We start from the raw sequence: 15,030 nt of genomic DNA, 5'->3' as shown, positions 1-15,030 counted from the left end.
CCCTTCCCTTCCCTTCCCTTCCCTTCCCTTCCCTTCCCTTCCCTTCCTATCCCTCCTGCACGAGCCGGCACTAAAACTATCAGAACAAGATCATCCTCCATGCCTGAGGGCGGAAGGGGAGGAAGTGAGGAAGCCTAGAATGGGAAGTTGAAGGCCAAAGAGGGTTAGGAGAGCACGCATATAAAAGGCATGCAGAGTCAGAAACCACATGGTGTGAGGAGGGTGCCCAACCTTGGAACATCCTGTCACGTGATAACAGGGTAGACATTCTGAGTAGAACGAGGAGGCCATGCACCCGGAGTAGCAGCCTGCCAAGGGTGTCTCTGTGGAGGGGTGGCCTGGCAGTAAGTATCGGCGGAGGCCAAAAGGGGCATTCACACAGGAGGGGGAAGCCTGCGGGTGTCAGAGCCAGAATATGAGTAGGGAGGCGACTGTGTGGTGATGGGGGGTGATGCTGGCAATGGTTACATACAGGGGGATTGATCAAGTAAGTAACATACTAAGAACAGTAAGAGTCAGGTGTTTCACCATCTAAGCAGGGATAAAAATAAGGAAAGGAAGAAAACGAGAATGAATACTGTGATGTTACACTGGAATTGCATCTATCAACATGAACTCGTGACTTCCAGTGCATGTTCGTGCATGCACACGCACACACACACACACACACACACACACACACACACGGCCTACTTTGTTCCCGGAGAACACATTGGATGAGCAACACCTTAATAGCAATGAGCACACCCAACACCTACAGCTTGGCTTCTAAGTACCACTCTCCACTTAAAAGGAATCAGAGCCGCTTGGAGAAATGACTGATTCCAGGGGTGAGGAAAGGAAAGTGTTAGATCAGCATGGAATATCTTGTGGCAGAAAGCAAGGATGTGATCAGTGACGGCTGGGGGCATGTAAAAAAGACACAGCGGCCAGTGGAAGGGATTCACACTTGTCAAAGTGAGGACAAACTGAGCATCAAAATAAACCAGAGACCTGGATTCAAACCTACTGAACAAAATAGGAAACTATGATTCGATATTGGTACAAATGAACTGAAAGTTTGGTGAGGAATTGAGTATTTTATAACAATCAAACCCAAATGAAGGGATTATTATGTATAAAAAAATAATTGCCTGGGGGGTGCCTGCATGGCTCAGTTGGTTAAGCCTCTGACTCTGGATTTTAGCTCAGGTGATGATCTCACAGTTTGTGGGCGCGAGCCCCACGTTGGGCTCTGTGTTGAAGGCGTAGAGCCTGCTTGGGATTCTCTCTCCCTCTCTCTCCGCCCCTCCCCCACCCAGGTGCACGCACACATGTGCTCTCTCTCTCTCTCTTTCACAAATGAATCCATAGTTTTAAAAAGAGAAATTGCACACTAAAGTAATCGGCAGTCATGGAGAACCAGGTTGGCAAATTACCCTCAAGTGGTTTGGGAGACGGAAAAAGATCATTGTATTGCCCTTCCAAGCTTCGTGTAACTTTGAGCTTGTTTCAAAATAAAAGGAAAATAATATATGTTAGGTGTCTGACACTAATAAAGACGGCTAGTGGGTCCTACTTACCAAGTTGTGCATCTATTCAGCAGCTCCTGTGAGCACAGGAGTTGCCATGTCCAGAGACATCAGAGTGATTCACTCTACCTGCCAGCAAGCCCTCTAACTTCCCACTGTGGCTCCGTGGTTGTGGCCAACGACTGACCGGTCTGAGGGGACAAGATTGCCACCCCTTGCCTCAAAGCGGGACGGTGAGAAAACATTGCAGCCTGATCCCTCCAGAGCCCCCTGCACATTGGCCAAGTAAAGTTTCCTCCATTGTCCCGTTCGACACATGTTTGTAAGGTATCTCCTGAGACTGAGGCAACAAAGAAGATGCAAAGGGGAATACACAAGAATCCTAACTTTAAAGGAGTCCCTGTTCTCAGTGAGGTCACGGTCGAGTGAGAAATAGCACATACTGAGCAGGGGAGACCAGCATTCAGACACGTTCATCAGAATGCGATGTAGAGTAGGGCGAGAGCTTCTGAGACAAATACAAACGGCATGCTTTGAAAATTCACAGAAGGGAGCGATTTCCTCCGGAGATTTCCTTCCTTGCCAGGTCGGGAAAGGCTTGGTGAAAGCCCTGGCCTGTGGGCCACGTCGGGTGTAGAGCTGTGGCCCGGGAGTCTGTGCATCACGGCTCAGGCGTGGCTCAGTGGTTTCCACAGCTGGGTCGCTCTTTGTAACTGCACCGGCTGATGAGCCTTGCTTGCTTTTAGAAAGCAAATAGCTAAGCACCTTGACAGCCAGCACAACAAATGCGTGTCATAATAAGCAATTATTGATCAGGGAGACATTTTTATGGTGTTTTGGGAGTAACCGAATTATAGGCACTGATGTGTTTGAATTTTAATTGTTTACCAGCTCACTGGGAGTAAAATATGGAGTAATAAAACAGATGATACCCCATTCCTTGATGTCTCAGCTCTCCTTGAGCACGACCTTCCTTCAGAATTACCTTAATCACCCAGGATGAAAGGCAAAGTCTAAGGGCTTTTATGATGTTGCTCATAACACTCATGAAATGTTTCACTGTCGCAGCAGATAATATGCCAAGAATAAATAGCATGTAAACAAGTTTCACTACTTAAGAGTTTGACTCTCCACCAAGATACCAAACACATTCTCAAGTCAGTCGCTCTTGAGTTCGTTTAGAGAAAATGGCAGAGGAAGGGAAGCTGAAACATTTAATGTGACTCAAAAGATGCCAGAAAACATCAATCCATACAAAATTTTCAAGTGTTTGGAAATGAGATGAGAAGAACATGCAACCACCGTTCTACTCATTAGATCAAAGGTCACTTCCAAAAAGTCATGGGGAGAAAAGCACTATTATTTTTGGAGCTAGGAGGCCAAATTTTAAGCTACAGACACGAAAGATAAAGTGGGATCCAGTCAAGGCATCGCCCAGTCTAAGTAACATAAACATGTCCAGTAGGAAAATATATTTCCCCCAAAAGGAGATCATGTATTTTGTGTTTCCGTGTAGTCTAATCTTTCTTATTAAGTTCAAAAGAAATTCTAGGGGCTCCTGGGTGGCTCAGCCTGTTAAGCGTCCGACTTCAGCGCAGGTCATGATCTCATGGTTCGTGAGTTCGAGCCCCACGTCAGGCTCTGTGCTGACAGCTTGGAGTTCCCTCTCTCTGTGCCCCTCCCCAGCTTACTCTCTCTTTCTCAAAAATAAAACATTTAAAAAAATTAAAAAGACAAAAGAAATCCTAAAACTTTCCTCTATCCTTCATGGGCAGCACTCTTGTCTGATTTAAAAGTCTCAATTATAGAACTTGAGTGGCAAATGCTCTATAGAATTATGAGCGTGGGAGGGAACAGAAGTGGCCATTACTCCACTCCCCTGCTCCCTAAGTGGGATTCAAAGCCATTATCACAGATAGCAAGAACATAAAAGACTATCCTTAGATATTACAGAGAAATGTAATATCAGCAAGGAGATAATTGAGGAATAAAAGAGCCAACTAAATCAGGGTTTGACTGCACGGTTATGGATGACAGAGACATGTCCACAGAAGGGGAAATGGCTTCCAGAGGAAAGGAGTTTACCACCCCCCAACAGTGCCTTAAAATATACGGGAGAGGGGTTTTGCTTCATTCTTTTAACATGCTAATAGAAGCACTTTTTCTGGAGTCTTCAGGTCTCATTTCACTTGAGAGGAATATTTTGGATAAGGTTGAAATGGAACGAGATACTCCCTAAAGCAGCAGGCCTGATTTTCCAAATTTTATCTTTATGTCAAGAACATATGAAGCATAGTGCTGACGATGGGAAATCTTCCCTGGATTATTAAATGAAAAGAAACTTTCAGTAACACTGAGATGTCCCCTGCTTTTTTCCTTTGCATATCATACCTTACGAATAGGTCTAATTGAAATTATTTGTCAATTGGGCAGGGACAAAGGAAGCACACTCTGTAATACTATTTAATAAATATCATAAGTGGTAGCTAACCTACGGCCATCTGCCAAGAAATCTTAGTACTTTACATGTGCTCATTTATTTATTGTATACAATATAGCTTATGAGGTAGGTGCTATTCTAATTCCGGTTTTCCTGAGGAGGAAACTGAGGCACACACACAAAAAAATAGTTTGCATTAGGCCATACAACGAGCGAGTGATGGAGCCAGGACTTGAACCCACTTATTCCTGCTCCAGAGAAATCACCATTCTGTGAAATAATATAATAAACCATAGCAAAGGAATAGACCTTACACTTAACGAGTAATTAAGTAAAGCCAGGAAGTATCTTAGATTTCTATCCATTGATTTGTGGGAACAATTATAATGTATCCTCTCGGATTACAGTTCAGTGAGTTTTGACAAATGCAGACAGTTGGGTAACCACCACTACAGTCAAGATTTAGAATAGTTTCAGCACCCCCAAAAGTCTCCGGTGACCTTTTGCGGTCAATTCCTTTCTCCAGCCCTACACCCTGGCCACCCCTGATCTGTGTTCTGTCCCCACTGCTCTGCCTTTTCCAGAAGGGATCACACAAATGGAATGGTGAAATTATCTTTGTTTGTCTGGCTTCTTTCACCTTGCATCATACAAATAAGACTCATCCGTGTGGTTCAATGTATGAAGAATATGTTCCATTTTATTGCTGAGTAGTATTCCGTTGTATGGATGTATGAGAGTCTGGTTATCCATCACGAAACTGCATACAATTTGGTGGTTTCTAATTTTGGGTAATCACAAATGACAGTGCTATAAATATTGTCATATAGATTTTTATGTGAACATACGTTTTCATTTCACTTGGGTGAATACCTAGGAGTAGGAATTCAGGTGGTGTGAGTATATATCTAACTGGGACTTTTGGATAGCTAAGGGAAGAAAACTCAGTGATAGAAACAACATTCAGAAGGTACATATAACAGCTTCCGGTATACAATGACCAGAGAAAAATTTCAGTATGTATATTTTCTTCTGGTCAATCGTATCCAGCATTGGCAAAGACATGGGGGGACAGGACAGTTTCATGCCCAGGTGGTAATGGAGTGAATCAGTATAGTTTTCCCAGAGGAAAATTTGGCAGTCCTTATGAGCATGTGTCATGTGCACTGGCTCCATTTCTACCCTCAGAAATACACACACGAAGAGGGGCAAATGTGCAGATGTCTATTGTGGTCTTATTATAAATAATATGTCAACATACATAATATGTGAAAAATGATATGTGAGTTAATTATACATGAAAAATGGAGACAATTGCAATGTGCATCAAAAGAGGAAGATTCAATAACTTAGGATACATTTCTTCTCCTCTGGGATATGAGGCAGTGAGGGATATATACATATATATATATACATATCTACATATACGCATCTACATACACAATATTTATCTAAAACATAAATATCCATATATATATTTGCGAGGCTATGAAAAGAAGCTCTGGAAGTCTACACAGCAACATCCGTGTCGTTAAGAGTGGGCTGAAGAGAAAGGCAGGGGGCGAGTGAGGACTGAGGCAGGAGACTGCTTTTTACTTAACACGCTTTACGTTACTTGATTTCTGTCCAAATGAGCATGCATCCTCTGACACGTCAAATAACAAGTTGAAAGAGAGCTAATTAATCACTGAGTAACAACTGGCCAGCAACCCCTGTTGTGGTGTCTGCCAGCTTCCCAGAACACAGCTCGAGAAGACGGGGACAAAATGGAAACTCGCCTGAATCTGGAAACTCGCCTGAATCTGAAACACCTGAATCTGGACAGACTGTCTGTGAATGAGACGAGCTGGCAGAATGATGTCCCACGCTCTGTCTCCCCAGAGGGGAACTCCGAGGAAGGCACTTGGTGCTTTCCCTCCTGCCGGTCCCTGTGCAGTCAATGTCTACACTCGCCAGAAATCTGAATGCAACTTCTTCCCTGTAGTGGCTTAGGTATGGAGCCACTCCCAGGTTGCACCCATTTGCACCACCACCAGAACCCCCACCTCCCCTTGCCTCTCTCCTTCTACCACCATTCAGCAACGATTAAGAAGCAACTCAGAGAGAACAAGTGAGCTAAAGACGGATGCAGGGTTGGGAGATGAAGGGCCTCTGGCAGCCGTGTACTGATTTCTCCCCACATAGAAAATATTAAAGGTGCACACGGGGGCAGAATGACCTCTGGGAGGAGTGTGTTCTACGAACTGGAGCTTTTGTTTCCAGAGTATCAGATTCAGAGTACCAAAGAATCAAATGGTGGGGTAGAAAAGGTGCTTCCTCACTAAAACACTGCTCAAAGCTTCCCGAAACTGACAGTGAGTTTCAGAGTTGCACGTTTCTACCTAATTTCTGGGAAAGGAACTGGACCTTCACACAAGTGTGCAGAAAACAGGACCAATGGCAATCCCCATCCCTAGTATGTTGCCACACGTGAAGTTAAAGCTGATATTGCCTAGTTTGGTGGGGGGTGGGAGGGGAGAAAAAAACGTGCATAAAATAAAAATATGGATAATCACTGTTCCCACAGAAGAGATGAAAACAAATGGAGGGAGACACATAAGGGAAAAGAACAACAATCAAGTGGCCAATGGTCTGGATTAACATTTAATCCAAAATTCCTAACAAATAACATCAGGTTTGTGAATTACATTTTGATCATGACAGCAAAAATAGAAATCACAGGAGAAAAAAAAGATTTGATTGCATAAATAATTCTGAATGTTATAAAATTATAAGCAATTTTGAAAGACAAAGAACACACTGGGTAAGGAATTTGTACTATATGACAAAGGGTTAACATCCCTAACAAATAAAGGTAATCCTAGAGATGAGCCCAGACAAATACATTAATAAAGGTGCACAAATTTTACAAATAAGCAAGACACGAAGGAAAAATAACAAATGTCCAACAAATGTATAGAAAACGTATGCCCAATTTCATAATTTAAAAAATGCAAACAAAGTACTGTCTCTTTACAAGTAAGTTGGAAATTTATTAAAAGATAACACCCAAAATTCTTAGGATTCATGCATAGCTGTTAATAATCTTTCTGATGTATTATTTCCAAATCCTTAAATTTGTACTTAACGTAGACATAGAAATTCCTCTTATGGGGATTTATTCTGAAGGGGGAAAAAAATCATAGCTTTGTAGAGGGACGTTACTATACTGGGGTATAACACTGAAAAACAGGGAATCGTGTACACATCAAAATTGGTTAAATGAATTCCGACATAAATGTATCATGCACCCATTAAAAATTGGGTTGAGGAAGAATGTTTAATAGCAAAGAGAGGTAGTCACCATTTACCATAAACACTGAAAAAGCATCATGCTACAAAATAGTATTATAATGCAATTTAGTTTTTATATAAATATATACATAAGGAAATACGATTCAAAGGTTATGCATCAAATGTTAATGGCAGTTTTGTGTCTATAGTGAAACTGAGTGATTTTTTTCTCTTTTGGTTTCCCTATAATCTCTAAAATTTCTAAAATGAGTATTCTGAAAGAGTCCTTGTTTTAAGTTTGTGCAAGATAGAGAAAAAAAGAAAGAATACCCCAATGGGAGTTGCCATGAGGAATGAAACAGTACAGTGTCCCAAGGAGAAAATAAAATCCAAATGTAGTAAAACGGACCTTTCTATTTATTGTTCCTTCTCAGACGTTTTTAGAACCTTAATATCCAGAAAGTATATCTAATTATAACATTTAAAAGCTTGAGAACAACTTGTTCTGAATTTTTTTATTTATTACCAACAAAGCATAATCTTACTTGACTGCCTGACAAACTTCGTTTTCCATTCACGTTGGAAATTAGAACACATGATGGATTAGCATCTCACTTTCTCTTAATTACTTTTTATAAGCGATGCTTTCTCTTGCTCAGCTATTGAAAATAGCATGCTTACTGACACTGCTCCAAAAAAACAGCAGCACAAATTCAATGGCACACTTCCAAGAGCCGGATAAAACCCAACCCCCAACGTCTTTCTTCATTTATCCCATAGAGCAGTAATTCTTACTAGTGTGTAAGAGAGTCAGTGAGGATAGCAGAATTTCAAACTATAAGTCTTGGTAAAGGCTCTCTGATTTTTTTTTTCCTTTTTCTTTTCTTTTCTTTCTTTCTTTCTTTCTTTCTTTCTTTCTTTCTTTCTTTCTTTTTTTTTTTTTTAGCGTTTATTTATTTCAGAGAGAGACAGAGTACAAGTGGCCGAGGGGCAGAGAGAGGGAGACAGAATCTGAAACAGGCTCCAGGCTCTGAGCTGTTAGCACAGAGCCCGATGCAGAGCTCAAACTCACCAACTGTGAGATCATGACCTGAGCTGAAGTCGGATGCTTAATGGACGGAGCCACCCAGGCACCACATCTGATGTTTTTCTCTAATGGGATGTGCCCTCAATCTTCAGACACTGCCCGCCCTGCTCCCCAACACATACCCACATACAGGTTGAGGATTTTGGGGTCTGTACATGTTTCTCATGGAAGCATACTGTCTAGGCCAGTGACATACGGGCAAAAAGCCCAAACATTATTGTAGCACATTTGATTAACCCAGGAGAAAAGGACCTTTTGACTGGAAACCTAGCAAGTAATCTATTTCGTGGTCACAAATTTAAATGTTACCTTTCAACGTGAGGCCAAGTTTCAATTCATTTCTTTTTCTCCCCCTAAGAATTCATCAGAATGGAAACAAAACAAAGAGGCCCTGTTCTTTATATTTTAAATGTAAACTCTCCTTCAATAGGTGAATGGCCACACAAACTTGGTAAATCCACACAGTGGAACGTTATTCGGCAAAAACAGCGACGAGCTCTCAAATCACAAAAAGACGTGAAGGAAGAAGGCAAAACTATGGAGTCAGTAGAAGGGTAAGTGGTTGCCAGGGAGAGATGAACGAGGCTTCGTAGGAAAATTTTAGGGCAGTGAAACTACCCTGTGTGATACCGCAATGGCAGATACATGGCGTTACACATCTGTCAAAGCTTGTAGGATGTACAACACAGAAGATAAGCCCTAATGTAACCTATGGACTTTAGTTAATAATAATGTATCACTGGGGCACCTGGGTGGCTCAGTGGATTAAGCGTCTGACTCTTGACTTCAGCTCAGGTCATGATCTCACGGTTCGTGGGTTTGAGCCCTGCGTCAGGCTCTGTCCTGACAATGCAGAGCCTGCTTGGGATTCTCTGTCTCCCTCTCTCTCTGCCCCTCACCTGCTCGTGCCCTCGCACTCTCTCTCTCTCTCAAAACAAATTAAAAAAAAAAATAATAATGAATCACTATGGGCTCATCAGTTATAACAAACGTTATCACTTAAGTAAGGTCCATCCAAGAAAGACTGAATCAGCCAGACGAGGTTGCATACAGAAAAAAGACATTTGTCCTGGCTTTTACTCCACAGGTGGGATTTGACAGATAGGGGAAAGGTGGGAGGACACATCCAGGGGGAAACAGCAAGGGCCGAGGTGTGGAGGTAGGACTGAGCTCCCTGGAGGGATTGAGGAAGAGGGTGCCAGGCCCTGAAGAAAGGAAGTGCATCTGACAAGTAAAGGAAATAAGTTCCAATACATACACTGGGCCAGATTATTAAAGCTCCTGAAAGGCAAGCAGGCGGAATTGCTATTTTATGCAGTAGATAGTACGGAGCCTTAGCAGGTGTTTGAACAGGGGACAAGATACAGTCCATCTGCATTCATAATTCACGAATTTTGAATTTGCAAATTCGCTTCCTTGCCCAAATGTATTTGTAACGGGCATTTGGGCACACGTGCAACAAACAAACAAAAAAACCAACCAAACCAACCCCCCAAAACCCCAAGATGTTACTGATAAGGGGAACTGTTAGGGTGTGGCATATGAGAACACCCAGTATTTTCTATTCGGTTTTCCTGTAAACCCAAAGCTGCATTGGCAAAATTCAATTAAAATGCAGTTAAAAAATTTTTTTTTAATGTTTATTTACTTTTGAGAGAGAGAGAGAGAGAGAGAGAGAGAGAGAGAGAGAGACAGAATGTGAAGCAGGTTCCAGGCTCTGAGCTATCAGCACAGAGCCCGATGCGGGGCTCGAACTCAGGAACAGTGAGATCAGACCTGAGCCGAAGTTGGGCACTTAACCGACTGAGCCACCCAGGCGCCCCGATTAAAATGCAGTGTTACAAGCTCACGATATGAAGCAAACATATATGTCAAGAGAAAAGAAAAACGAACTTACTTTTGGTTCACGATTAGCCACTCCCGAATATAGGTCTGAACACAGTCCCTGACGTGAGGGTCCAGTTCAACCCTAATGAGGTGGGAAATGAAACAAAATCATGTTATTACTGGAGAGATACAACAAAACAGTCCCTTATCATAACCAAGGAGAGCAGCACGATGTCAAATCTGTATCAAGGGAGAGTGCCGGGGGCATCCCTACCCATTCATCAAGTGTCTGAAATATTCCCCAGGCAACAGCATTTTCACTTTGATGAGACAAACATGTTGGCATTTGATGCTTTGTGGGCTGTCCTTATTATAGGGAATCGTGTTAAACTGTACCTATCCCTTAAAGGCATTCCAACACCAGGGAGGCAGAACCAGCTATAATCACATACGAAACAAGAGAAAGAAGCATAAATACCAATTTCTCACGGGGGTAATTTAGGCCTATGTTTTGCTCATGTGTAACCTTGTTAGAACATGCATGTTTCCCCTCGGGAAAGCCACGAACAGTTGTCTTATCCTTTGCGGAGCTGACATGACTTTGGTCGGTGACTATTAATTCTTTTCATACGTGTGCAACAGTGCGTCATGGGAAAGACCCTCCCAGCGTTTCAGAGGCTTTTTTGCTGTTTTTCCTAAATGTTTTGGTACTTGAGATAAATGGGTCTAAGGACTACATACTAAATGCTGACTGCCCAAATCCTAGCCCCGTCCCTTATTAGCTACCTCGGGTCAGTCCCCCCACCTTTGTGGGCCTTAGTGTCCTCATCTTAGAGCACTGTTAATAGAGGAATGTCTCCTTTAGAGGCAGGGGATGAAATTCGGTCAGTATGGGAGTGCTTAGGAAGGTATCAGGCACATGATAAGACTCATACGGTTGACACTTCTGACCTACTTATTCTATGCTAGGTACTGATGTAACCAATTTATACGTATTAATTCAATTAATCCTCAATCAGCCCCGCAGGGCGTAGGCATGCAATATTATTCTCATTTCGCAGAAGGAGGGGATGATAAGGATCTTGCTCAAAGTCCCGAAGCAAGCAGAAGGGCAGGGACTTAACCCCAAGCCGTTCACCTGTGGGGTGCAGGCTTCCAACCACCACACTATCAGAGTTCAACCTCAAGTTCTGGGGGCACATGGGGTCAGCTAGTCTTTACTCTGGTGATGACGACGATGCCTTCCTGGGTTTTGATCACCACGGCAGGCTTTTTGGCCGTGATTAGAAGAGCAGAAGTTGTTTTAATGTCATCAGACAGACAGTGTGAGCTAACAATTCTGGTCACAAGGCAGTATTCTACCGCATCACTGAGGCTAAGTTAAAAAAAAAAAAAACCCAAAAAAACCTGCCTCTTTCATCACAATTTAAATAATAAAAAAGCCTATCTCTAAATCTACTGTAAGTGCCTTAATCGGGATTATCCAAGATTCTTACCTCATGTGAAAATAATTACGTCACCATAAATTTTAGACAAAGAAATAATACGAAATGATTCTCTGTCGAAGGTTAAAAACAACAAAAAAGAGAGAGACCTTACCTATATGAAAGTTACACCTCAATAAATGGGCTGGCAATGGGGGGAAATGTTTCCCAGTGTTTGTTTCCCGGCGAGTATTTCTGAAATGTCTGAGAGGAGCATGGTGTAAGCTCTCCTTTGTGAATAAGAACTATCTGAACAGGAAAGCAAGGGCTCATGGGAATGTCACCCAACATCCTTCAACTGACGAAAGAAAATCCAAAATAGAAGCAGAAGATCCCACAGCAGTGGGAGCAGGGGCTGTGTTGCATGATCTCCTTTTGGGGGCATTTTTTGGGGGAAGATGACAAGGTTGCAAATGTCCAGGAGAGATGTGAACCTTAATTTTGTTTTTGAAGGTAAATGCAACTAAAAGCTCATCCTAAGCCTCTAAGGAGGCATTGCTTTTTATACCATGGAAATAACAAGCGTTTCATGTGGAGAGAATTCTGTTGCTACCAAGGCTAATTTAAATGCCTGCACCTGGAAACACACAGACTAACCCACGACAGAAGCTCAAACTCTAACCGGCTATCCACGCATTCACTCTACAGAGCTTCCCCCACTGTTTCCCCACTTGGCAAAACTTTCTTCCAAGGTAGGAACTTTGCCCTGTTCATGTACTGACGGCTGTGCCCAGCACACAGTGGATGCTCAACAGACGTGGGTGGAATGTATTTGTGACTCGATCCGGTCTCGTAGGTGGAAACGATAATGCTTGGGAATCGTTCCACTGATTATTACTGAAAAACTTGACATTTTTACAAATGGAGAAACCCAGGCTCCCTGAGCTCACGTGAGCCGCCCAAGGTCACTGAGCTGCCACCCAGGCGGTCCCCTTCGCCTCCACCTTCGCCTCCCCCTGGGCCTTGCATATCGTCCTACCGCTTCCCCTACATGCCTTTTCGAAGCCTCTGGTCAAACCAGGGTAAAAGCTCTCACAGGCGGGAGCACCACGTTGTCATTCCGCACATCTCAGCAGATCGGAGTAACTTTAGTTTTCCAAGCAGTCCAGAATTGAGGCATCTCCCCCCGCCCCCCCCCGCTACCCATACCGGTCATGACATCACAATCACATCTACGTTTTAGGAAGCCCATTTACCCTTCCTCTGGCAAAGAGGGCTGCAAAGTGCGACATTCCTTTGGCGTGAACGCCACATCCAAGTCGTCCTCGGTGAAGTCTCCCAGCTCCTGGGCCAGCTTCACATCCAGGCTGTTCAGATGTGTCATCAGAAGCCCTTCAAAGTCCACCGGCTCCACCGGGTCATAAAACTGAGGCTGGGGAGAGAAAGAGAGAGAGAGAGAGAGAGAGAGAAAGGGGGTTCCCACAAGGCTTCCAGGCAAAGCGCCCAGGCGACGGTCCTGCCTGCCCTCTCCACCCAGCAAGTGCTCGGCTCTTCGTGCACAACTCTGAGGAGCTGCCCAGCACAGCAGCAGTGATATGGAAAAAGGGAAGGAGACGCAGCACAGGAAAGTCAAGTCAGAACACGGCGAGGCACCCAAATCACACCCCAAGGCAGAATTTTTTCTCTGCTTAATTGCATCTTGATGAGGAATCCTGAGGAGATCCAAAATGAGATCACGAGGCTTTGCTGAATTTTATAATTTCTCCTGCGAAAGGCTCTCTGAGGCCATGTTTACCCAAATACAGTGAAGTGGCGAATGGGGGCAGTTTTCCAGAAATTCAGACAAAGTCAACACTCGTTCTGTTTGAGTACTTAGGCACAGTGTTTCCTCTGGCCTGCTTCATCCTATATGTTGGTTCTTGAAAGCGCTTCATACATAATCACAGCCCTCGGTGAACCAGACTTGGGGGCAGAAACTCTCCAAGGCAGCGATTTCCAGATGCTTCTGGACTGACTCGTGCCGGTCAGGAAGACATTGTCACTGGACTGCAGTTAAATAAGTAAACTAAGGGCAATTGGCTGAGGTTTCCCAGGCCTAAATGTACTCCCTTTTAAAGGACTCTCTTGTTTTGCTCAACTATATCCTTGCACAGCGGGGGAGGGAGGGGACAAAAGAAATGACAGAAGTAGTTGGCAATTCCAAACAGAATTTTCTATAGTTGATAAAATAAAAACTTGGCAACGAGGCAAATATTTTTTTCTTGTCTGTAAAGTTCCAAAACAGGAACCATTGCCTTGAGGAAGTAAAAGAATCAGATTGAGTGGCATTCTGGAATAATTACAATAGCAGCACCCATTGGTATTCAAATTGATGGCAGGCTGTCTGGAATCATCAGCCCAAGGAGCTACTGCTCCTGCTCTCAACTTCTGTCCCCCCCTGACCCAACCATCCCCAACCATCCACCCCATGGACCAATAAAACAGACACTCCGGATTCTTGACTCCGACTGCCGGGATGTGAAAACAAGACCAGATCCAAGGAAATGCTAACAAAACGGTTTTTCACCCCCGCCCCCCTCTCCCCCCACCAAACCATACAGTGGACCAGACATGAGGGCTCTAAGTTGGAGGGGAGGGACAAAAGGCTCCTGAAGGGGCAAAAGCACATAAAATTCGAGGTCAATGCTGCTTGCCGGGTCTCCTCCCACCCTTGCTGTCCCTGCTGGTGGGGGAGACGGGAGTGACTGAGTGACGCTCTGGGGACGGAGGACAAAGCTAAGAACCGAGCGCACATATGCCCTCCTTCTTCTCTGACGGCGGCTGACTTAACTTGCTGTAGGGACAAAGGGGGCTGACGAGAAGGGAGAGGATCCACACACTTCGGTAGGAGAGAGCAAAGGCACCCCCAGTTCTACATGGCTCCCACGTGATGTGACAGAGGGCTGGGAAGTTTCTTGGTTCTGACCAGGGACCCGGAGGTCAGCTAAGGGGATGAGCACAGTCCTTACAGGGTGCCTCTCAAAATGAAGAGACAGGGGCCAGCGGGGCTCAGGAAGCTGGTGATCAGCCTGTGCAGGAGCCAGGTGGAGACAGGGTTTGCAAAAAGGACACCACTCACCTCTGCCAGGGGAAAGGACAGGCATCATCTATGCAGATTTGCATAAGACCAGCCCCAGAGGAGGAGGTGGATTTTCCCACCCTTACTACACCCAGGACAGAGAGCTCAGAGTCAGGGACTGAAATGAAGAAAATCCTTTTCTTCGCAGACTTACTGTTGGACAGCGGATACCCATTGAGCTAATCATTACTAAGCACTTACTATGTGCCAAGAAATTGGCCAGGTCATTATACACACTATGTCACTTAATCCTCAGTAAAGTCTAAATGGGATATATTCGTATTAAACCCATTTTACAGAGGAGGACACCGGAGGCTAGAGATTTAACGATTTGCCCGTGGTTACACAGC

At 44.0% G+C, this 15,030-nt stretch overlaps 1 protein-coding gene across 5 annotated transcripts in view; it reads right to left on the bottom strand.

Annotated features, from left to right (window-relative positions):
• Window positions 1-15,030, bottom strand: part of DOCK8 (dedicator of cytokinesis 8) — a 176,049-nt gene that overhangs the window by 153,021 nt on the left and 7,998 nt on the right. For all 5 annotated transcript variants that reach the window (XM_040449418.1, XM_040449421.1, XM_040449422.1 and 2 more), the window contains exons 2-3: window positions 12,819-12,994; window positions 10,209-10,280 (exon numbers count right to left, since the gene is read on the bottom strand). In XM_040449418.1, coding sequence (XP_040305352.1) covers window positions 10,209-10,280; window positions 12,819-12,946 — 200 coding nt within the window. In that variant the 5' untranslated portion in view covers window positions 12,947-12,994. The remainder of the gene's footprint in view (window positions 1-10,208; window positions 10,281-12,818; window positions 12,995-15,030) is intronic.

Source organism: Herpailurus yagouaroundi, unplaced genomic scaffold, assembly GCF_014898765.1.
Source record: "Herpailurus yagouaroundi ecotype Mexico unplaced genomic scaffold, PumYag 199, whole genome shotgun sequence".
Lineage (NCBI taxonomy): Eukaryota > Metazoa > Chordata > Mammalia > Carnivora > Felidae > Herpailurus > Herpailurus yagouaroundi.
This window is presented reverse-complemented; position numbering and strand designations above follow the sequence as displayed.